At 42.9% G+C, this 24,719-nt stretch overlaps 1 protein-coding gene across 6 annotated transcripts in view; it reads right to left on the bottom strand.

Annotated features, from left to right (window-relative positions):
- LOC146992081 (protein sidekick-1-like) overlaps positions 1–24,719 on the bottom strand; it is a 296,559-nt gene that overhangs the window by 38,612 nt on the left and 233,228 nt on the right. For all 6 annotated transcript variants that reach the window (XM_085783510.1, XM_085783486.1, XM_085783479.1 and 3 more), the window contains 10 exons: positions 23,714–23,812; positions 21,246–21,437; positions 17,485–17,606; positions 17,272–17,396; positions 14,450–14,600; positions 11,091–11,331; positions 9,194–9,309; positions 5,091–5,277; positions 3,250–3,348; positions 273–467 (listed from right to left, as the gene is read on the bottom strand). In XM_085783510.1, the coding sequence (XP_085639636.1) occupies positions 273–467; positions 3,250–3,348; positions 5,091–5,277; positions 9,194–9,309; positions 11,091–11,331; positions 14,450–14,600; positions 17,272–17,396; positions 17,485–17,606; positions 21,246–21,437; positions 23,714–23,812 (1,527 nt within the window). The remainder of the gene's footprint in view (positions 1–272; positions 468–3,249; positions 3,349–5,090; positions 5,278–9,193; positions 9,310–11,090; positions 11,332–14,449; positions 14,601–17,271; positions 17,397–17,484; positions 17,607–21,245; positions 21,438–23,713; positions 23,813–24,719) is intronic.

Below are 24,719 nucleotides of genomic sequence, written 5' to 3'. Positions count from 1 at the left end.
CTTTCTCAGCCACAATAATTTGCCAAAATGTCAAGATTCACAGATTCAGCTCGAGTTTTCTTTCTCCATAATAAGCTGCTTTTAACTCAACGGGAGCGTTACGTTATGGTACGGTACGTTACGTATCAGCAGTGACAGGGAGACTGCTGACTAAGCTGAAAATATTGCTCTCACCAGAAGAGAAGTGTTTCAGAATCAGACAACTAGGATGGCAAATGAGATCCCAAGTACTGCTAAAAGTTTATATATGTGTGTGTCTGTTTGTCCTTCACCTCTACGTTCAGTGGTAACAACCAGGGCTTCCTGTTCTTCGCCCCAGCCCACGGCGGTGCGAGCGGTGAGTCGGAACGCGTAGGTCTGCTCAGGGGAAAGGCCTGTGACAGTGAACTGGCGAGCGTTGGAGCCCACCTCCACCGTGGTCCAGCGCAGAGGGTCCCTGCTGTGGAGGCAGTAGGAGATCTGGTAGCCTGGAGAGAAAAGGACAAAAAGAGATGGACAAAAGGAAAAATTCTTGAGTGTGGATGTGTTTTTTTTTTGTGTGTGGCCTACTTTACATCACAGAGCACACAGGAATCAAAGACAGCAGAATATGTGACGGCCGGGAAAAAAGAAGTCTGCACATAGCTACACAATGCCATACCACACAGCCTCATTTCCACAATAAAACATACAAACCAACATGCTTCTCTGCAGCTGTGCCCATTTCCCTTCTGTCCTGCTACATGCTGTGTAACATGTCTGGGGAAGACAATTACAGAGGAGGCCATTATTTTGTCACCGAACACCAGTAGCGCACACGCTTCCCCATCCTGACATTTCCCTGTATATGCACACATTTTATAATCATACAACCTCTGCTCTTGTCCCCTCGGCTGTGACACACACGGTGGTGCACGCGCGGAGCGGCTTGTGTCCGCGTCTCTTGTCTCATGTGCAGTAGGCCATGTAATAACACCAACATCCTTCGACACACAACACAACCTCAAAACCCGCTGATCCCCGGCCAAGCTCCTCCACAGGCCGCTGACCGCTCACAAAGGCCGTTAATATAAAGATTGTATTGTACTCCCAATACACACGACCACACGGCCGTGAAATCACACAAACTCACACCGGTGCGAGGGGGGGATTGGGCGATTGGTTCACACTAAAACTGTCACGCTAATCTGCTCAGAGGCGCATAATCTGGTTGTGTGTCTGATAATCTCATCAGATAGTCTGATTGTATGTTAATGTGAGCGCGGCATGTGGAAGATTATTGGATAAGACCGACGCTACAAATCCTCTTGCATCTAAACAATTGGGTCAGAGTCACAGTATAAATCTGTGCTGCTGAATATCATTATAGGATGGAGCCGGGATCAGAAACATGAGGCCAAACCTCCGTTACAAGGTGAATGTGTCCTGTCAGGTAGAGCCCAGCTCCTCCTCCCACTGAAAGATTAAACACATACCTTGTTTTACCTTATACTTCCACTTAATGCGTTCAAATCGTGTGTCTATACATATTTATTCTTTTTGCTTTTTTATTCCTCGTTGCTCACTGGCCTTGTCCGTGTTGATGAAAATCTTACAGTGAATGCAGTAAGCTACTTGAATGATAGTACGCTCTTTGTACTTCTGCCTTCCAACCTATACAGTCTGGGCTGTTTTAGCCAATAAATCAGGGTTGTTTACAGTTTTGTACTAACAGCGGTGATGCAATACGTGCAGCAACGCGCATTAAAGTGCAGCCTCTGAAATGCCACCGCCGTTAAAAACTCTGGAAGGAGACGAAATGCTGCACAGCTACGTTCAGCTCCAACCATTTACTTTTGACAAGTGCATTGTGGGACAACAGGACACATCAATAGTGCACTTTTTTTTTCAACATGCATACTGACTTTTCTGAGTTTTATTTTTTTTCCTTTTCCTTTCTGTGAACCACACTTCTTACAGCCAAAATGAATTACAAATTAGTGTGTGGTGTGGAAACAGGATACAGTGTCTGTTTGCCTCTGATGCTCTTCTTCTGCATGTGTCTGTATTCATATATTCACGGTACAGAGAGGTCACGTGAAAAGCCCAAAACGCCTCGTGCCAAATTAGGATTGCGGCGCCCTCTGTGGTCGTGTTTCTCCTCTGTCCACCTTCTGTGTCGGAGCCGGAGCTGGAGCTGGAGCTGGAGCCGGAGCCCCCCCATGGGTGGAGAACCCAAGGAGAAATGAGGCAAGTCGTGAGCGCTAAAGAGCCCGGTGCACTGCACTACAGTTATTTGTATCAGGGATAAACGCACACACACATACACACGCACACATACACATACATCGCATACACACATTTCCACTCAGCAAGGACACAGCAGGACTGTGTTTGTTGTCTGTGTGATGGAGAGAGAGAGATTTGCCCTCCTACTCATCCCCCCTGTCACAGAGTGGTGTCGCACTAAATGTCCTCCCCTCTTACAATGCAGTCACACATCACTCACGTTGTCTTGCTCGGCTCCCTCCCCCATGGAGAGGACAAATACGCAACACACACACACACACACACCTGTCCCTACACTCACCTCCATACATCTCCTCTCCACCGTCTCTCCCCTTCTGTTCTCTCTGTTTCCAGCTCAGCAGCTCTCCTCACATCCCCCCCTTTACTCCTCTCCTCCTCCTCCACCCTTCTCCCCTTCCTCTTCCTCTTCATTAATCTGTTTCTTTCTGATTCACTCTCCACGCTGTGATTTGCAGTTTCGGATAAAAAACAAGTTGTATGTGTGAATCTCAGTGTGTTTGTATATATATATATGTGTGTTTATGTATGCATTAGGAAAGGTGTCTTGCTCCAGCAGCTATAATAGCCCTTTTTTTTTTCTCCAAAGGAGCAAACTTGATGTTTGACACACGCGCACACAGACACACACACACAGAAAGACACGCACATGTACATAAATACCAACAAACCTCGGCAGTGAAGTGGAGAGTAGAAAGAGCTGACCCCTGTTTGAAAGCTAAAAACAGAATCAGCTCTTTTCCATTTTACGGCTTTTACTTCCTTCCTTCCCTTGAAAGATCACAGCACTGACTCTCTCTCTCTCTGTGTGTGTGTGTGTGTGATCACGTGCTTGAAACTGCTAACTCATTCCCTCTCTGTCCTTCAGCTGCTGAAAAACAAAAATCTACGACCACTGCGGGCGCCAAAACTTTAGATTATGATTAAAATGTGGTTATCAAATATGAGCTTTTCTTGTATGTTTGTGTGTGTTTGTTTTCCTACCTAATATGATGCCGTTGGGGTTTGTGGGTGGCTGCCAAACCACCCTAACTGATGACAATCGAACTTCTGGAAACACCATCCTGACAGGGGGCCCGGGGACTGGAGAGAAAATTAGAGAAGGGAGTTGGCAGAGAATGAAACTATAATGACATATACAAAGAGAAAGAAGCACAAACAAACTCCTTCAATACTGTGATGAGAAAGAGACTGTCTCACTGTCAGCCACTTACAGTCTAATACATTAGTATGACAAGACCACGGCTCGCAGATGTATGTGCATCTGCTCTACATAGCCACACACACACACACACACACACACACACATATACCCAACCACACCCAGTCCACACACACATACACACTGTCTTATACATTTTTAAGAGGCACTTCTAAAAGACATAAAATAGAAAATGTAATTTTCTCTCAATCTCAGCCCGACTGTGCCTTTGTTCCTGATAAAAAGCACATGTTCCACGCCACCAAGTACATGTCAATTTGAGTGTATGCGTGTATCTATATATATGTGTGTGTGTGCGTATGTAAGGAATGTGTGTGTGTGTCACTGACAGGAAGGAGGTTCATTATACGATGCCAGGAATTGACTTCCCTGCTCTTGTTTCATCCTGAAATGAGAAAAACTTTTCAAACGTGACACTGTTTGATAAAAGATGAGTGTGTGTATATGAGTCCCCCTCAATTTGTGCATGCACGTGTGTATGTGTGTATCCATGTGTGTGTGTCCCTGTGAGCTTGTATTTTATTATTCTGAGGGACCAGACCGGTTTGCCTGTCTGCATCCCTGCAAAAGTCTTCCATGGTTAACACATCTTCTCCGTCTGTAGACGTCTGCACACACAGGACTAACACTAACACAACTCAACCGAGCATATTAAACAATAACTTGTGTTGGAAATGTCAGAAAGACATAGGTACTGTTACACTGTATCTGGGAGTGCCCTGTCATTCAGCCCTTTTTGGAAAACAGTCCTGGACAACTTGAGCAACTGGCTGGGAAGTGACATACCGTTTGTTATCTCCCAGGTTATGTCTATTAGGAGACAGAAGCCAAATACAAAACATATCAAGTGGAGAGTTCTCTGTAATCATGGTGGGGACTACAACGGCTGCCAGGGCAATACTTAAACTGTGGAAAACACCTAAACCCCCTGAACTAAAAGAGTGGATAAACATTATGGTTAAAACAGCTTCATATGAAGTTATGCTCGACAAGATGAATAACAGGAATAAGATCAAGGCACCAGTCTGGGACTTGTTTTGGACTCACATCACACTGACTGATGAACCTACAGCTTAATAAAATACCTTTTCCTGGGTGTATCCAACATGTTGTATGTATCCATCTGTTGTAGGTATATGCTCTCCAGCTATGTAAATGCATCAATATGTCCCCTATACATCATTTACATGGTACTTTTATTTTATTTTATTCTTGCTATGCCACTGATGCTACATGTAATGTGCATAAGATGTCTCACAATGTAAAATGTTCTAATGTCAAACACCAGAGATAAAATAAATAAAAACTTGAATTACAAAAAAAAAAAAAAAGAACTAACACTAACACAAACACGATTCAGTGTGCTCTGTGTTGTGACTGTGGAGGGAGAGGGGGTGTGTGTCTGTTGGGGGGAGCTGAACCCAGTGGATGATCAGTGACATGGAGGGAGGTGGAGGAAGAGACTGACGGCTGCGTTGACAGCCGAGGTGTAAAGAGGTGAAAAGCAGCAGCAGAGGTGAGAAAGAGGCAAAAGTGTTGAACAAACAGCTGGACAGAAAGGTCAGTGATCACAGAAAGACACACACACACACACAGATCCTACCGTCCTCTTTGGTCCGCAGCAGTACGGGGTTGCTCAGGGGGCCGTCGCCCATCCGTGTGAACGCCAGCACCTGCAGCACGTACACGGTGTATTTCTGGAGCAGCCGGAGGAGCAGCGACATGTTCCCCTCTCCTTCCACCAGCTGGACACGCGGAGGATCCTCAGACTCCTTCTCACCGTACAGCACCTGAACACAGACACACACATAACATACGCACAAGTTACACGCAGATTCATATTTCATAAGATACGATAATTTACTGGCACCTAAACCAAGAACAAACTTTTTAAAACATACTGTAATATACAGAGCCATTAGAGGATTGAACACATTACCTAAAAATATCAAAAATATCAACTCAAAACACATTTTTAAAAAGGAAGTAAAAGACTATTTAAATAAATTGAAAGTTCAATGAGTAAGAAATATATAACGTATAATAATTTATTATAGGAATTTATTTGTGGGTTGAACTGTTGTGGTACTGTAATGTGATGTACGATGTATTCTTTGTACCTAATAATATATTTTAGATTAGACTGTTTGCTGTTTGTGTAAATGATGACGAGGTGTTAGAGTGATCTGGAACAGCGATGAATGTGAGTATGTACTATGTTCTTTTTTAAATTGCATTGGGAACCCCAGGAAGAATAGCTAATGTTATGACATCGGCTAATGGGGATCCTATAAATAAACAAATATATTTACATATCAAATCATAAATATGTGTAGTGGACAAATATGTGGAATTAGATTCTACAATCACCAGCTCTGTTAGAGCTGATTATGGTTTACAGTTTGTTTTGTTGCTTTTATGGATTACAGTACGCTGGTTTTATTCTGTATTTTCAACAAATCCAATTAAAAGAATAAATAAATAGACAGACCCAGCAGGGAGTTAGTTTGTCTCAGTGTTTTCTATTTGCCTGTTGCCCTCCTTCCCAGAGTCTGCTCATTCCCAGCTAAGACGAGCCTCTCTGGAGCCGCTATAAGACCAAGAGGTTGCTGGTTGTGATGAACTCGCTGATAATTATCTCTGCAGTTTTTCCCTCCTAAACTGTGCAGAGCTTTACAGTACAACAACTTTCAGCTCAGTGTTGTTTGGTTTTCTGGCGTTCAGGATGAACCGTTCTGCTTCAGTCTCGCCGCTCAGCGCACAGTGTGATTTCTGACCACAACAGGCAGCTGATTTTAAAGCGGCAAAGTTTGAAAACACACGTCTGTTTCTGTTTGACAGATAAAGTTAAGGACTACCTGGTGAACAAAGTGGACCATTTATCAGCTAAAGGGTCGGATGAGCGAACAAATACATGTGAACGTTGCTGCTGCTGCTGCTGCTGATGATGATATGTGCCAACGAAGAACAAGAACGTGTCCTCCTGTCTGTATTTTAAAATCTAAAAAACTAAAAAAAGTGGAGTAGTACATTTTAATAAAACCCTGGAGGGTGTACGTGGGCGCCCGCCAGAAAAAAAAAAAGCAAAAGCAGGTGAAACTACTCAGTGTTTAAGAATGGATGTGACTGTCAGTAAGTGGTGCACTCAGGCAAAAATGAGAGCACCTTTCAATCTGCAGGCCGGCAGCAACACAGTGTAGGCAGAGGGGCAGAGGGGTTTCCTGTGAAAGCTGTCCAGTTTAAAAATAGACTACAGCTGATTTTTTACAAAATTGTAGTCTTTATTTCAGTGGTTGTAATTATAATGTGACGTACTGCATACATATAATATAATCAATCATGTACCCACTAATGATGTGAACCATGCTTGGTCATGTCTGTCACTGTCTTATGTACATGTCCAGTTTTCCAATGTTATTATTATTCGTGCTGTTTTTATTATTATTGTTCGTGTTGTTTCCCTATGTTTGCCATTGCATGTCCTGCTTTTTAATGTCTGTTACTGTTTGTGCTAATGTCGCAGCTTTATGTACTATCTACATTTTTTTTGTCAGCATGTTATGTCTGCATGCCAGTGTTGCTATGTGTCACCTGCCTTCATGAGCTGTTGTTATGTACTTGTCTTATTTGTTATTATGAGCTTTTACTAGGTAACTTGTATGTAAGTTCAGCTGTATTTTGATGCATTGCTTAATTGTTTTTTTGGTTCTTAGGTTGCCTGTAACATCTGGCCAGGAACAACAGATGAAAATTTGCCTTACTGGCTAACTCTGGCTTTCTTTTAAATTCCGTTGATCAGTATTGCACTGTCCCTGTCAAATAAACCAATACATTAAATTAAATTAAATTAAATATAAAGTAAAATCATTCTCATGCAGCCATAAGCAGCTCTTCCATTTCTTTTACCCTTCCTGTCATGAGACAGCAGCACACGAATGTAGCTCACTCAGAGATCAAGCTGTTTTTTTTCGCGTTAACTTTGGTCTTTTTATGGTATTTTGCTGCAAATGGAGTAAATATAGAATAACACCGGGAGCACATTTCAACAGAAAACAACCGTTAGAACTGATTCTGCAATTAAAATAACACAAGTGCCCACATCTTATAAAAAAAAAAAAATTAGCAAACAGCACAGACTGTACTTTCAGTGGCAACAGAATACAATTTGAATTTGTGTCAAGAACTGTTCTTTCTTCTTCAAGAACTCCCTGCCCCTGCTTGAAATCATTTTCGAAAGGAAAATGTCAGCTCTTAAGTGTCTAAAAACAGAAATAGTCACAAGGAGCGCGTGGCAGGAGGCTGGAGAACAATTCGGCATCTACTATGGGATGGAAGGTGTTGAAGAGCTGTGCTGTTGGCAGCCAGTTCCCGTCTATTAACATGGTAGGCATGTGGCACAGCGTGAGCCTCAGGAGGGCTGGAGAAAACACACAGATGGGGAGTGTGATGCGCTTTTGGGCATGGTGGATGGATGATATGACCTGAATTTTTTGCGCAACATTTTTTAAAATACTGGATGACACCGGTGTATATATCACCCAGCCGCAGCCTGTTTCTCTCTCTGTAGATGTATGTATTTAGAAGGCAATCATGTCCACGGAAATTGAGGATAAATTCCTTCCCCTTTACAGCTTTTTGTTCTGCTGTGGCGATTAGGAGCTAGACTCAATGCCATTTCATATATATATATATATATAAATATATCTTACATGTATTTATTGAAGCTTACTCCCCGCTGAGGGAGTAAGCTACATGTGTGCCACAGAACGAGGGAAGCAACACGGCAAAAATACAGACAACGGGGATGTGTCTTCTCTTTATTTTGAAATCAAACAGGGAAGTGGAGTATATTATAATAAACCCCTGGGGGGGGTGTGTGTGTGCGTGGGCGCCCGGGGAGAAATGAAAAAAAAAAGCAGGTGGAACTATACTGAGTGTAAAAGAAAGGGTGTGACTGCGAGTAAGCGATGCACTCAGGCAAAAATGAGAGCACCTTTCACTCCACCAACAAGAGTTTTTATCCTGCTTTTTTTTTTTTTAGAAGAAGAAGAATGAACAACAGAGAGCGCCGACTACGTCACTTATGTGGAGTTGTAGGAACGCAGACTTCTCCAACTTTGTGTTAGAAGTAAAAGACAAGGAGGACAAGCTCTAATTTGGCAGATGTGGATAGATTATGGGATACGGTGCTAATACAGATCCTCCAAAGTCATGCATGTGTACACAACGCATCATCTGACTGAAGTTTATTTCCAAAATTTTCCCAAATCCACCGGCTTACTGGATTGTTCTCAATTTTTCATAACTGTGTAATCCAGCCATTGTTTGTACTACAACAAGATATAAGCTGTTTTATGAAAGAGTATTACACACTAAAGCCCCCCACCCCAACCACCCACCCACCCTCCCTCCCCTTTCCCAAACCACACCTTCTTCAGCTGGATGCTTTTAAAGGAAGAAGAACAAACTGGAGCAGTTACAGGATATTACATCATATCCATCTTATAGTAGACTTTTATGTGCATGCCAGTCTTCATCTGTGTCTGTGTGAGAGTGTGTGTGTGTGTGTGTGTGTGTGAGAGAGAGAGAGAGAGTGTGTGTAAGGGTGTTGGAGGAGGTGATAATGGGCTGAGAGGGTAAAGTGAAAATGCCAGGATGGGACTGTGTGTGTGTGTGTGTGTGTGTGTGTGTGTGTGTTTTGTAAACCTTGTATCCAAGTATGACTCCGTTCTTCTGCGCCTGAGGGAGAGGAGGCCAAGTGAGGAGGATCTGGGTGGAGCTGACTGCCTGAGCCGTTGCGTTCATCGGAGAACCTGATGGAACTAAGGACATACACACACACACACACACAGATGAGTGCTACTCTCTAAACCAAGCTTCGATTTTTATCCTAATCATCCCCCCTCAGCTTCATTATGCTGTGCAATTTTTCTTTTATGCTGTGCAATTTTTCTTAAAGCAGAAGTAAGCGATCCGGTCGTTTTGGCTAATGCTGTGTTCCAGGTAGGCTTTTGAAACCGTAAATTACAGCTTCAAGTCACAACTTACGACTTTGTAGCGTTCCAGGCAACCCACTCGTGTTTCTCCGACCTGTTTTACCTGTGAAAGTCACTATAACGGCAACTCGTAACTTCTGACCCGTGAACTTGTACCAGATCGAACTGGTACGACTTCACAGGTCGGAAAAACACGAGTTACGAGTTTCCTTGAACGCACCATAACAGTCCTCGTCGCTACGTCACCACATTCACGGCGTCCCTTGGCTGCACACACAGCCCTGCATGCCGTTCTCTCTCCTCATTGGATAAAAACTGTAGGATACGATAAATGTTTTCTCTTCGGCTCAGAGCAGAGCAGAGTGACTGAGAGACCCGTGTTTCAGTCCAAACACTCTATGTAAGTGATTGCTGTCGGAAGATACAACTATTTAAGACTTATATTAACACAAATATATCACTTACTTCTGCTTTAATAATCCATACAGTATATATAACTTATTTTATCTTATGATACATAATATGATACATTTATTATTGGAATTTTATCTTTCGTAATTTTTTTTTATTCTATGCATATGTTTGCACTGAAGGAAAGCTCTTTTAATCTCATTGTACAGGTGTATAGTGACAATAAAGGCATTCTATTCTATTCTATTCTATCCACCTTTTTCCAAACGTCAAAAATGTAAGCCAGTTTTGCTCTTCCGGTGGAATTTTATGTTTACGTTTCCATGGTTTCGGTAGTTGCGGTAAATGCATGGATTTTTTTTTTTTTTTTCAATGAAAATCTGTAAAACGCATGGATCATCACACCAGCTTTTAACAATGGATATCACACAAAGTGACATCCATGCTAAAAGCCAGTGTTAAAGGGATAGTTCACCCTAGAATGATATTTCGCTCATTATCTACTCACCCTCATGTTGACTAAGGGCTGGAAGAATTATCAGAGTCCACCGTCCCTTCTCATAGTTACAGGGGTGCGCAAGGTTCGCACTGAGACCGACTCGAGTCTCAGTCGGTGTGTGAACCTTGCGCATGCGCGCTGGCAGCGGAAGACCGGACAACAGATACTAGGAGCTAATGCTACAAACATGCTTGGAATGTGGACTTATTTAATTTTTTTCGGGACAATTACGCAATTTGGGGCTTCAGCACAAGACGGACATTACATACGAGCATCATGGAGGTATTTGGATGTTTTTTTGTGTGTGTTTTTTTACGAAGAGCTCTGGTGTCCCTTTGCTACCGTGGCATTGAAATGCACTGCTACGCCAAGACCCCCTGTAACTCAGAGAAGGGACGGTGGACTCTGATAATTCTTCCAGCCCTTAGTCAACATGAGGGTGAGTAGATAATGAGCGAAATATCATTCTAGGGTGAACTATCCCTTTAATAGATCCATCATGCGTTTACCGCAACTATGACAACGACTGAAAACCATGGAAACGCAAACGTACAATTCCACTGGAAATGCAAAACCAGCTTCCAGTTTTGACCATAGATGACGTTCGGAAACTTGTGGATTGAATACGAGTGCTCAGTTGGACACTTACAAACAGGGAAGAGGGGTGAATGTGGTCTGTTTTTTGTTTTTGTTTTACCAGACTCGGCGGTCCTCGCAGCCACAGCGTTGCTCCAGGGTCCAGATCCGATGGAGTTGAAGGCCTGGATCTGGACCTGGTACTGGGTCCAGGGTTTCAGACCCTCTACCGTGGCCTCGCTGGCGCCTGCTGCTCCCTCCACATCCTCGGTCCTGTCCTCCCCCTGCCCGTCTGTCCTCCCCACACGCAGCCTGTAGCCCACAGTCTCCGGGCTGCTGTTGTACTCGGACTCTGGGAGAGGCTGGAGGAAGACAAGGAGGGAGAGGAGGGAGAAGAAAAGAACAAATTAGAGACAAGTGTTTCACTTTTCACTTTTTTTCCTTCTTTTTGCACAGACACACATGCAATCATAGTAATAATGACACAGAGGTGCAGTCTTAAAGGGATACTTCACCCAAAATCGATAATTCACCAATTTTCTACTCACCGTCATGCCAAGGTAGGGTTTGGAGAACTTTCATAGATTTCATCAAAACGCTTTTGGAGTTCCAGGGGGGGTCTGGCTGGCAACAGATTTTCATATAATGGCGGCGGATAGAGTTCACTTTTGAATCGTCCAAAACACACACTATGAAACATCCAGATACCTCCTTAATGCTCGTCTGTACTGACCCAAGTGTCCTGAAGCCGCCACATGAATAGTTGTTTGGAAAAAATGTATTTGATCTCTGTTTTTAGCCTTGTTGTAGTAGAAGCTCCCGAGATTTGCTGCAAGATGTTCTTCCGTGTTTACATCAAACATCCAATGGTTTACAACGACGAACGAACATCTCGCAGCAAATCTCGCACATGCGCACAAACATCAACAGAGCCACTGGGAGCTACTTATTATAACCTTTATTTAACCAGGTTTGTCCCATTGAGATCCAAGATCTCTTTTGCAAGAGAGACCTGGCCAGAGAGACCTGGCCAGCTACTGCTACAACAAGGCTACAAACAGAGATCACTTTTTTTTTTTCACAATAACTTTTTCATGTTGCGGCTTCAGGACACTTGGGTCAGTACAGATGAGCAGTATGGAGGTATTTGGATGTTTCATAGTGTGTGTTTTGGACGATTCAAAAGTGAACTCTACGTATCTGCCGCCAGTATATGAAAACCCGTTGCCAGCCGGACCCCCCCTGGAACTCCTAAAGCGTTTTGATGACTTTGAAAGTTCTCCGAACCCTTCCTTGGCATGATGGTGAGTAGAAAATTGGTTGATTATTGATTTTGGGTGAAGTATCCCTTTAAGTTTTTCATGGGATTCATTGTCATTACACTTTACAGAGACAGTGTATCAATACAGCTATATGGATATTCATACTGTGTATAAGTTCTTTACTGACAACTGAGTTAACTTGCTGCCCATGCTATTTCAAATTAATTACTATAACAGATTTTTAAAATTATTTTGTGCAGTTTATTCCACAATATCTTAATAAATGAGGGTCAGTGTGCCACTCCTGGAAAGCAAGCATCTTATAATGTGTCAGTACTCGGCCACCCTGTGCCGTGCAGAAATTAATTAATTTTGACTCTGATTAATGGAAGGCGAACTATCAGTACGGAGAGAGAGCTGAAAGGAAGATTGAACGGGAAGCCAATTTTGGTAAAACTGTGATTAATAAAATGGTGATAATAAAACACACAGCACCTTCAACGCTCCGAGAAACAATATGACACAGTTCCTCATAACTAACACGGAGCGGTAAGGAATGTGTGTTTAACACGAGTTCAGGCCATTAGAGGAGACATATGGATCTGGCACGTATGTATTCCACTATAACATTAAATATTCATGATTAAATAAGCGACAAAATAACAACTAATGTGATTCACTGGGACTTAATGGTCATTTCATCAGATTTTAATGACAGCCCCAGTAATGTAAAGTAATAAACAGCTCCTCAAGTCTCATATTACGAAACCCTGATTAGTTTAATGGAAATGTGACATCACCTCATCTCAATATGCTCCACCTACTCAAGTGCAAAAAGTAAACAAAACTGCCTCAACTTTGGAGAGTGGGTGCAAGATCCCGTCGCTCATAGTAACACGCTGACAGAGAAAATACAGAAAACATTTCTTTTCTTTCTGAACAGTTTTTAAACTTTGGTACCCTCCAGTGGTTGTATCAAAAAAAAAAAAAAGGCCCAGAATAGAGATGGGTCCTGACAATATATAACTGGAAAATCAAGTTTAGGTCTCACAATGTGATATAAACAAAGAAACCAAGTCACAAATGTAAACGCATTCTGCATTTCTCAAGAATATAGTTATTTATGTAACACGTCAAAATCTCAAGCACATCCTAAAAAACTTTTCACCGTTGTCTCCCCTTTGACATCCCATCTCCTGATCCCTTTCTGTACCGCTAGCTTTCCCCTGTCGTCTTATTCACCTACTGTCATCCTTTTTAACTTCCACTCAGCTTCCACTCTCATTTCCTGTCACCTTCCCTGCTGCTACAGACTTTACTTTCTCTCTCTTCCTCTCTCCATCCTTTATTCTCCTCCTGTAAACCCAGCCATACCGTCGTGCATTACAGCCACAACCACCTACGACCGTGTTAGCAGGAAGTTCAGTTGGCTCAGTAGTGTGTAATTCTGCTGAAAAACCTTCACCGGTGACGTTCAGCGGTCGCTCTGTGCTCGGCCACAGATAAGGAAGAGACACCCAGTCATTTTTAAATATCCCAGTGATTTAACTCAGCTTAGCATTTAGGAGCCATAATACAGAATGTCACATTAGCTTTATTACCCTTAATATGCAGCTTAGAATAATAGCCTTAGCTAAAACCATTGTGACGGTTCCACTACCTAGCATAGCTCAGACCGCGCGCTAACATGCAGGTAAAATCCCATTAACATGCTGTACAGGTAGCCCATAGCGCCTCAGTGTCTGTGTCTGATTTGACAGGCTCTTTTTCTCATTCCAGCTCTTAAATGGAAAATACTCTACCCTCCATTTATGTTATAATAGAAGAGGGGAAGGGGGAGTAGAATAGAGAGGGAGGAAAAAAAGAGAGAGGGACGGAGGGCAGGAATAAGAGCAGAAGAGAAAAGACAGTAAGGAGAAAATTATATTGCAGTTTGTGCTGCTAGCGGGCCACATGGTGAATGGGAAATGTGACAGATTAGTTTTAGCGCTGATAACCAAGAGAGGCACTGATTATAGGCTGCCAGCCACTCAACCTGTGCTGTCCTGCTGCGGGTGAAACACACATGCATGTGGCATATGCACAAAGAGAGGAAACGCACACAGATGCAGAGCGAAAACAAAACACAGGGAAAATCCCCGTCAGTCCAATCAGTACTGTTTGAATGAGAGCAAATTGGCAGAGTGAAGTTTAACTGTGTGTGTGTGTGTGTCAGTACCCTCCATCTGAAGCGCAGGCTGGTCTGTGTAGCAGACAGCAGGGTGAGGTTAGAGGGGTGGGTGTCGGGGGCCGCCTGTAGGGTTTGGATCCGCCTGGAGGGGGCGCTCATGGGACTGGACCCGACAATGTTCACCTGACGCATCCTGAACCTGAAAGGGGAGAAGAAGGGAAGAGTTAAAGTCCACCGGTTTTTTAAAGTTTACTTTATTTTGTCATGAGGAGTCCAACCTTGAAAAGAGCTGTATAATGTTTATTGTGGCTCAGAGCGAGAGGGAGCTCCAAGTCTGAAAATAACCACACCGATGATGTCATTGTGACTCAATCAGGCTTGAAGAGCAAATTTTTAACAGAAAACTGCAGTTCACCAGGACGGGACACTAAACATGATGAATAATAAACCTAAAATAAATAGCCAAAGCTGGTCAAAATCCAGCACTGGCTAATTGACAGTGTGATGGAACAGCGTTGGGTCTTACTCATGACTTGGCACAAGATATTTGGAAATTATTGGATTTTTTTTTTTGCTTCCTAACAATGCAGTGTTGATATTCTCCTTCAAACTGACTTTGGCGTTGAATTTTAATCGCCCGACGTCACAGCCGACAGTCAACTAAATAACAGCACAGTCTGTGGCCAGCTGTGTGCCTGCAGGGCCGATTTAACACACAACGACGAGTTTATTTATCATGAGGACTGTGCAGCCTAAGAACACAATTGTTTTATATCGTCTAGACACAGATTATCACAAAAAAAACAAAACAACAACCCCTGAGGATATCGTAAGTGTTCGCACTACTTTTGGCTTCAAATTTAGGCTGAGTGTAATCAGAAAGCTGGATGTGTGGGATGTGGTTTGACGGCAGTGGGCATTAAGTCTGATGACAGATGCTGTTGAGGTGCAGTGTGGGTAATGTAGGATGTAGGGATGCACGATAACTATCGATGCGGATAATTATTGGCCTGATATTGACTGATAAATATCGGCAAATAATTATCGGCCAAAATACACAGATGAGCCCAATATGACATCACTACAGCCAAATATAATTAGCTATCATTACATTATCAGTCAGTTTGCCCCCTGAGTTGATTTGAAATGTTGATTTTTGTTCTATTATTGTGTTAAGTCAGAGGCAGAACTATAATGTTGAATTCAATGTTACTAACTACGTCTTAGCCTTTCTTAACCTCAGGTGTGAATATAAACTATTAAAAATGTTATCGGTTATCGGCATTGGCATCGGCATCGGTTATGAGAAGCAGGAAGTTATCGGTTATTGGTATCCGTTTTTGAAATTGACCCGTACTGGAGACTTTGAAGCCAGGCTACCTCGGCCTCTGCTGCTTTACTTTTTGTCCCCCAGCTTTATGAGGGTATTCCAGCAATAAATTGCTGGTGTACCCTTTAAAAACTCTGTGTGACCAAAAAAAAAAGCTGTCAGTTCATAACAAATGGGGCTAAAGTTGGAAACTGCGGTAAAGTTTTCAAAACTGAATGGTGGGTTTTTAATATCTCCTATTGATTACAAAGTGTTTGTGTAGAAAATGTGGAGAAAAAAAAAAAACCAGAGCGATGCAAACGTGCACAGTTCATCAGCATGTATTTTGTGATTTACTGGTTGGATTCTTAATTAGTTTGTCATAAATACATTCTAGAGGTCAAATGTCAAATGAGACAACCAGACTTCACACTTTCTCCACCGAGTGGAGAAAAACTATTTTTGGACAAGTTGTTTCCTGCAAGGACGAGTATTGTGTTATTTGCTTCACAACTTAAAAAATATATTTTACTCAGTCGCCTCCGTCAGCTGAAACTCTTTGCAGAAGGTTTTCTTTTGAAGAGGCCACTGATGTATAGTTATTGTTGACTTGGCTGAGGAATCCAATCACAAGTCAGAAAAAAGGCGAGTATAACTATGCAGACCTGTTGTCGACACAAACACACAGCCTTGATAGAAGCATCTGTTACTTCTATAAATGCATCCCGGCTTTAGTGTGTGACAAAATGTGAGAGCGTGCAGAGTGGGAGACGACATCTATGAGCTCTCGTCCCTGTATTGGGAGATAGAGAGCGGGGTGTAAAGAGGGACTTAAAGAGGGGAGGGGGGCGGATAAGAAACACAGACAAGTGCATCACTTCATCTAATGTCCCACTGGTGTCGCCTGTGACAACATAATCCCTGTGAGTGTACAATGTGTGCGCACACACCGCAATCCCATTACAGATGAAGATGGAGATACGACGAGGGGCGAGAGGCGGAGATAGACGGATAGACTGATAAACACAGCAGATAGATGGACAGATAGATAGAGAATGGGAGGGAGGGGGGGAGAACGAGGAGGAAGCCGCTCAGAATGGCGATATATCACGTTTACAAACCGCAGGCTCCCCACGGCCCTTGAGCAGGGATTACAGACACCCCTCTCTCCTCCTCTATTTCCTCTTCTCCTTGTCTCTTATCCCTTTGTCTCCCCTCTTTAATGCTCTCTGCTGGCCTTCCTGCTTTCTCATCACCCTTCTTCTCCCCTGCCCTCCTCCTCCTCCTCCTCCTCCTCCTCCTCCTTCCCTTCAGCTAGTTGCAGGAGGGTAATAAGGATCTGCATGCAGCAGCTGCGAAGGTGCTGACAAACAGAAAAGTCTCAGATGGAACTGTCTCTCTGTGTGTCTGTGTGATTTATCTGACTTCACCTGAGTCTAGCAATACTGCAGAAACTGTCGGAGAGTGAGATGGGTGTGAATGAGTTTGTGTGTGCATGTCGGGCCACTTGACTACGCTCTCCTTTGTGTGTTGTGTTGTGTTGTGTTGTGGTGTTTTTCACCTGTACTGGGTGAACGGTGTGAGCTCGGGGATCTCCAACGTGTCTCCAGCGTCTGGCTGGTTGTCTTTCTGGAAGACGACTCTCCAACCCTCCTCTTCCTCCTCCTTCCCGTCCTCCTTCACTATCTGTTACAGAAGGAGGAAATCACGTGTGAGTGAAACGTTTCCTTCTCGCCGTGTTTCAGAATTAGCACCAAGCACCGACACCACGCACCTGTCCTTCTACAATCCAGCGTGACATCGCCGTCTTCCCATCAGAGCCGGGGCGGTACCGGAGAGTCGCCGTCCGCGGGCTGATGTTGGAGATGACTAAGTTGGACGGTGCTCCAGGAAGTTCTGCAGAGAGAAAACAGAGAGAATAATACTTCACCCAAAGCTGCAAAAAAAAAAAACGTCATATTTTTTGTGTATTCTTCCAGGCATGTAAAATATTTATTGAACAAAGTCTTTGGAGTTGTTTCTTGCAATAATGTTATTAATGAAAAGAAAATGCTGCATTATTGATTGTTTCAATAGTAAGTTACACATTCTTTGAAATAACAAAAAACCCTCTCAGCTTGCTGGTGCTGCACCAAGCTGAGACAATTATTTAAAAAGGTGTTTTTTTTTCTTTTCAAGCAGTAGCATCACACTGTGGTGAATTCAAGAGGTTGCGTAAAAAGAAATGAGCAAATAAATGAAGATATTTTTCTATGAATCAATAAAAACATGTACAATTTCAAAACCGACAAAAAATGCTAAGAGAACTGCCTCGCATTCAGTGGTGAATGAGCCAAGAAATTGTGTCCATGTGTCCATGCTGAGCCATTAATGCTTGGTTTGTAAAAATAGTAAGATACAACACTGATCATAGAAAAAAAAAGTTAATTTCACTTAAGCGCAGGCACGGCTTGTCTTTCTCTGTCAGAGCAATTTATTTCATAATTCAGAGGTCGACAACAGAATACAGAGAGATAAATCTGTACACCAGTGGAGGCGAGAGGTGAATTAAATGCACAGTTCACTAAAGTCCATTTAAGGCCTATAAATGTCTGAGTAGGCTGCAAGCCTCATAAATTATGTTGGAGCTGCTCTCATTCTATAACATTGTTTCATCTCTATGGGAAATATGAGTGACAGGGAACGGCTGATGTTGCTGACCAGTGGAGGCGGCCTGAACTTCACCACCAAGCTGAAAACATGACATGTGAACTATGTATGTATACGTATACTGTTGCCCATAAAATTGGAATAATTGTTGTTTTCTGACACATTCCTCTTTTTATTCCTATTTATACACATCAGGAATCACCTTTGACCAGGTACAACGATTACATACTGAATCCCAGATACTCAGGTGAAACGAATGTATGCTTGTGGACAGTTCAGTCTGCCACGATGTCTTAACACATTGATCCGTGTCAGGGGGTGGCCGGCCCATACTCAATATTAGTGACTAAGTGACACTTGAAAGAGTAATATTGGACATTCTTGTGCATGAAATCCCCTCGAATATGTGTTTCTGTTAAACTGACCGACCAAGGTTGAAAATTGGAACAAAGCCCTCGATCCTATTGTTCAATACCCCCCGGTTTTGTATTTAAAGCCTGAATACACTGTTTGCAAAAGTTCATTGTAGTTTAATTTGCACAGTGATGTGTTTGGAGGAGATTGATCAATAAGGTTTTGAGAAGATATACACTTTATCTATCAAGAATAAATCAAATTTCCACAATCATTTCATGAAAAGAGGTAAAAAAATATATATTTTATTCCAACTTTATGGGCAACCGTGCAAACAGTATGTATATGTACACAGTGTATACAGTACATATACACATATACAGCAATCTGGAGATTGAAAACATTAATAGACCTGATAGAAATATATGGTCTATCTTATAAGTATTCATTTTTTGGATCTTTCAGTTCCTTTTCTCCCATTAGAATCAAAATATAGAAGCTGCAACTTTTAAAAACTATTTTTGTGAAGATGATTTGATATAATCTGACAATACCAGGCAATTAGTTCACTTTTAGACATTAAAACGGGAACAAAGAATAATTTGAAATCCACTAATTCATCTTACATAACGTAGAGCACAGTCTGACAGCAGCATCACTGATAAAAGCCCAGCCTTTCCTCGCTTTTTGGCGTGTGCTGCTTATGTTGAGGAATTGCTTCCAGCATGTTCAGACTGAAAACTGCACTGAATTTGGTCGACAACAAGTGACTATTATTTTCCCCTGGTAGGCAGTTGTTTTTCTTTTTCTATTTTTTTTTTCTCAACCTGGAATAAATCACACAGGACTAATGTGTTTCGTATGCACGCTTCAGCCAGAACTAAATATTCCAATGAACGATTTACAACTCCATCTTTCAAATGCCACACACAATTCAAAGCTGGCTCTGAACACACTTCCTCGCTGACAGCTGTTGAATTGAATTGGCTCTGGTCTGGCATGGGGCACATGTGACAACTGCTCCTGGAGATGCAGACTGAAATACAGGGCTTTTTTTTCCCTTAATCAAGTCCTATCAAGTTAAATATACGACAGCTTGTTTCTGTTAATGAAATTAACATAATCAAATATTCGTCACAATCCACTTTGCTCTAAATTGTCTCGCTCAGTCAAAACAGGACCGAGCACTTCAGACCCACTTCTCGAACCACTTCCCTTTGCTGTGTTGGGTTAATACTTGGGTGTGAGTGTTGTGGTGCGATCTGCTGTAATCCATCCAGCTCTGCTGCAGCATCACAAGCAACATATTTGCTGAAAGTGGCAGAATGGGGATCTGTAAAGCCCATGTGTTAAATCAAATGCTGTGTTGCTGTAACACACCAGTAGACCAGGGCACATCAACCAGATTTTGTAGAATATCTGAGCGGGTTTTTATTGTAACTGTACTCTATAACATGACTGGGTCCAGCCATTATGGAAACTAGGCAATATTTATTCTTTGTGCGCAACAAAAGACAAATTATAGCTATCAGTACCATTGCTCTGTAAGTGCATGCAGCAAACTTGTAAGGGTTATAATGTGGAAATGTTGATATCAGCTGCCTTGCTCAGATGAATGACAAAATTCTCTCAACTCCATGAATACATGAATAAATAAACAAGACAAGAATCTATGCTCGGTGGATCTCTCTCGTTCCCTCTCTCTCCCACTTTCTCTGCTCATTCTTCGGTTCTTTTTTCCTAATCTTCAGTCCTCCGTCTTTCCTTCAGTCTTTTGCTTTCATGAATTAATGAATAACCTCTGAATCTAAAAACTGTCTGTATCCATCTTGCTTTCACTTTTTCTGCTTTTATTCATAAATTAGTAATCAGAAAATGTTAGGACAAAAAATCCTGCTGGATGAGGCAGGTTTTTCTTCCATACTCCCCCACTTCCTCTCTGCCTCTCAGTCCATTTCTGAGAGACTTTGGTCTTCTGTTCTTCAGAGATTGCATATTTTTGTGTTCCCTGTTCTTCCCTCATTATGTCTCTCTATCTGTTCTCCCTTCTTCAGTACAGGTCTTTGATTGTCTCTTGCCCTCTCTCTCCCTCTGTCTCTCTCTCTCCCACCGCTGCATTCCCCCACTCTGCCATTTGCAGTTAATCAGCACTAATAATGATTGCAACTTGGACTTAGTCCAGTCATACAAACTCATCATGCACGCATGCAATTTGTGCACATAGTGTATATATACACACACACACAGATGAACTGCACACTAAAGCGCTCTGTAAATGACTGAATAACTCTTGTGTGTGTGTGTGTGTGTGTTGGTTGTGGGGGTGATGATTCATGGATGCACAGTAACAGCCACTTATCAGCCTGAAGAAAGACAATGGCATCGTAAGAACTCATCAGTCATATTTACTCTACCACACACACACACACACACACAAACACACAAGTGAAAATCTGTTTTGTGTTTTTTTCCATCTTGTCGCTCAGCTACTCTGTATGTTTGAGGCTGCTTGCTTGTGTTGACTCCTGGTACCTGGCGGGACGCCGGTGGAGATGGTGGAGGACGTGACCACGCCCCGTCCTGCAGCAGTGAGCGCCGCCACCTTCAGCGTGTAGGCGGTGGTGGGAGCGAGGTCGGTCAGCTGGTGCTGCAGCGTGGAGTTGGACAGGGAGCGCTCCTCGCCACTCGACTCTACGCCAGACACTTCCCACCACAACATATAGCCTGCAGAGGGGAGAGGGGGGGGGAGCAGCGCACACACACTGGGTTAATAAACGTGCGTATAGACATGAGCAGACACGTATACACACACACAAACACACACACACAAGCACACACTCCTACACATAATGAGGGGTACAGAGCCAAAGAATGAGGGAGAGAGTACGGGAGGGGTAACTACAGTCAAAATCCCTGTCTGTCCCTTTGCATCATCACAGTCATGCATCACACTCCACTACCTTCAAACATGTGTGTGTGTGTGTGTGTGTGTGTGTGTGTGTGGCCACTTGTGTGTAAAGCCCTGGAGAGAGCGAGCGGTCCCTCATCTGTCTCCCTGCTCACCAGGTGCTGGATGAAAAGCAGGTTGAGGAGAAAAGAGTAAATGTGCAAGGTGACCTTGATTGAACAACCGTTTTTTTTTTTTTTTTCTTTTTTTCTCCTCCTCACTCTGGAGAGAGTGCGAGCCGACTGTGAAGCCACTGCAGCGCCGATGCTGTCAGACTGTGGTCGCGTACGTTGTTGTAGGAGCGCACTGATGAACATGTTGCTTCCATGTCAACACACACAAACACATGCTCATACACACACAAACACACAAACACACACAGAGACACGCATACGCAATGTGGGTTAATCGCTTAATTCACAGCAGCTTGTCGTGCTCACCAACAACATTTTGTAACAGAGCCATGGAGGAGCTAAGGCAAAATGAAATAGGGGGGAGAAAGGGAGAGATGTGAGGGAGGGGTGAAGGGTGGGTGGTGGGAGGGGGGGGGGGGTTGCGCTACAGAAACAACGCCCAGAGTGTTGGGAGACATGGGACGAGGGCATGTTGGAGATAATGCGAGAAGGCAAGCTGCAGAGAGGAGGGATTAGCTGATGATGAATCAGTTGCGCACAAACACGGTGTCAGAGACACGAGGACGTCTGTGGAAGCAGCCAGACAGGAATACGAGTGACTAACTGGTGAACACTGAAGAAGCTGTGGGAGTTGTATGGTTCTCCCCTCGCTGCTGTTTGCCCTCGAGGGGATGATATTTTATTTTATTTTATTTTTACTTTAATTAGTCACTCTTCACTCTATATTTGTCCACCTGAGAAGAATACATTTAAAGTGGAAACAGACGGCATATTATCTCTATTCATCGTGTGCTTTACTTTACTTTCAGGCAGGAACACGCTAAGTCAACCTAATTTAAGATGCTCCCATCACAGCTCTTAATGGGGACTGAAAATAACACTTGAAGAGCAGAAGTTTTCCTGATCACAGAGGGTTAGATGAGCCGCTTTCGTACGATTACCTATCACTACATGTTTATACATGTATCGGTAACACTTTACTTGAATACGTGTTCATAAAACTGACATAACACTGTCATAACCACGACATGACACCTGTCATAAACATCAATGAATACTTATGACAGTTGTCGTTAAGTGTCATTCGGTAAGTTATATCTCACTTTTGATGTACGGTAAAGTTGACATTGTTTGAGATGTCCTTGTTATGACAACTTGACATAATTTTTAAAGTTTGGCAATTAGTGTGTCTGCCTCCTTTTTAATCCTTATTTTAGACCTTGATACTTTTATTCACTTATCCATGCTTTGACGGGTTGTGCAATGTTGTTAATGTGTATTCTTTGTATGATGCGTGTGTGTGGTTTTTGTGTGGTCTTCTGGCTGGTGCTGCTGTGGTAACAATGTAATTTCCTGCTTTTCTTTAACTTTAACTTAGGTCTGCTACAGTATGACAGGTTATGTTGTCTTTATGTCCAGTTGTCATAACAAGGACATCTCAAACAATGTCAACTTTGCATCAAAAGTGAGATAACTTACCGAATGACACTTAATGACAGCTGTCATAAGTATTCAGTGATGTTTAAGGCAGTGTTATGTCAGTTTTATGAACACGTATTTTAAGTAAAGTGTTACCTATGTATCTAACTCTACGTACATAAAAATATAGTCCAGCGGTGGTCAGTGTTTTTTCTCCTCCTCTTCCCCACTGATCATGAGGAACTCTCTTTTCTCTCTGTCTTGTCAGTGCTGCCCCATGTTGACTGAGTGCGAGCAAAGCTTCTTGTTCGAGTCGCGACAGGCCAAGCCGATTAAAACCTGCGTCGATTGCAGAGTCTGGGTGGATGCGGGTCAGTGAGTCTTTCCCACTACTGATTGTTAGTGGGTTTAAACAGGTGTTTTTGGCCAGTGGGAAAAGGGGTAATGGAGGCAGTGAAGGAAACCAGTGGCTGTTTACAGTATGAAAGAAGCTCTCGTACCAGTAATGATGCCGTTCCTGTCTTCAGGCTCTGCCCAGCTGACTCTGAGGGACGTGTCCAAGATTTCCGTGAAGCTCAGGTGGCGAACGGGCCCAGGTGCTGAGAGACGGCGATAGAGAGAGACAAGAAGAACCACGTACACGTCAGATAAAATTGGTTTCATTTTGACTGTTTCAATCTTCAGTGGCAATTAAAGTAAAGTGTGCGGGAAGTGTCCTGGTGTTTGGAAACAGTAATCTTCAAAAAAACACACTCAGCTCTCGTCTGCCCAGCTTCACACACACAGCCTCCTAATCACATCTGCATTGACCCACACACACACACAGACACACACAGACACAGACACACACAGACACACACACACACATAGACACAGACACACACACAGGTGCATGCATGCCTGTCGTTTCTCATTTCATCCATGGCTCTCTAACCCCTCTCCCTGCAGAGCGATTAAGCTATTCATCTGAGACATTCAATAACACTCACACTCACACATGCATGTGCACACATGCAAGCACACACATACACATACACATACACACACACACACACACACACACACACACACACACACACACACACACACACACACACACACACACACACACACACACACACACACACACACACACACACACACACACACACACACACACACTCTCCTATCTTACCAATGGTGGACTGACGCCAACCAAGTGTGAACTACTATTTCCAGTCATGTTGAAAAAAAAAAACAAAAAAAAAGAAATACAATCTTTATGTAAAGTCTTCCTTCATATTTCAACTGCAAAACTGCTTTTGTAATTTTCTTTTTAAAATAGAAGAGACATGACTTGAAATCGAACAGAGCCCACTGCTGATTGCACTGGGAGCTTTTCATCAGTCTTCCACTGTGTTGTACCCGAATCCCAAGGATTGAGGGGGATTGAACCCACATCCTGTGAACTTCCAAGCATTCCTCTCACACAGGTATTTGGTCCGAGACACCTCGGCTTCATTTCTT

This window comes from Trachurus japonicus, chromosome 1 (assembly GCF_045865225.1).
Source record: "Trachurus japonicus isolate A0001 chromosome 1, Traja_1.0".
Taxonomy (NCBI): Eukaryota; Metazoa; Chordata; class Actinopteri; order Carangiformes; family Carangidae; genus Trachurus; species Trachurus japonicus.
The sequence above is the reverse complement of the archived record's forward strand: the minus strand, read 5'-3'. Positions and strand labels throughout refer to the sequence as shown.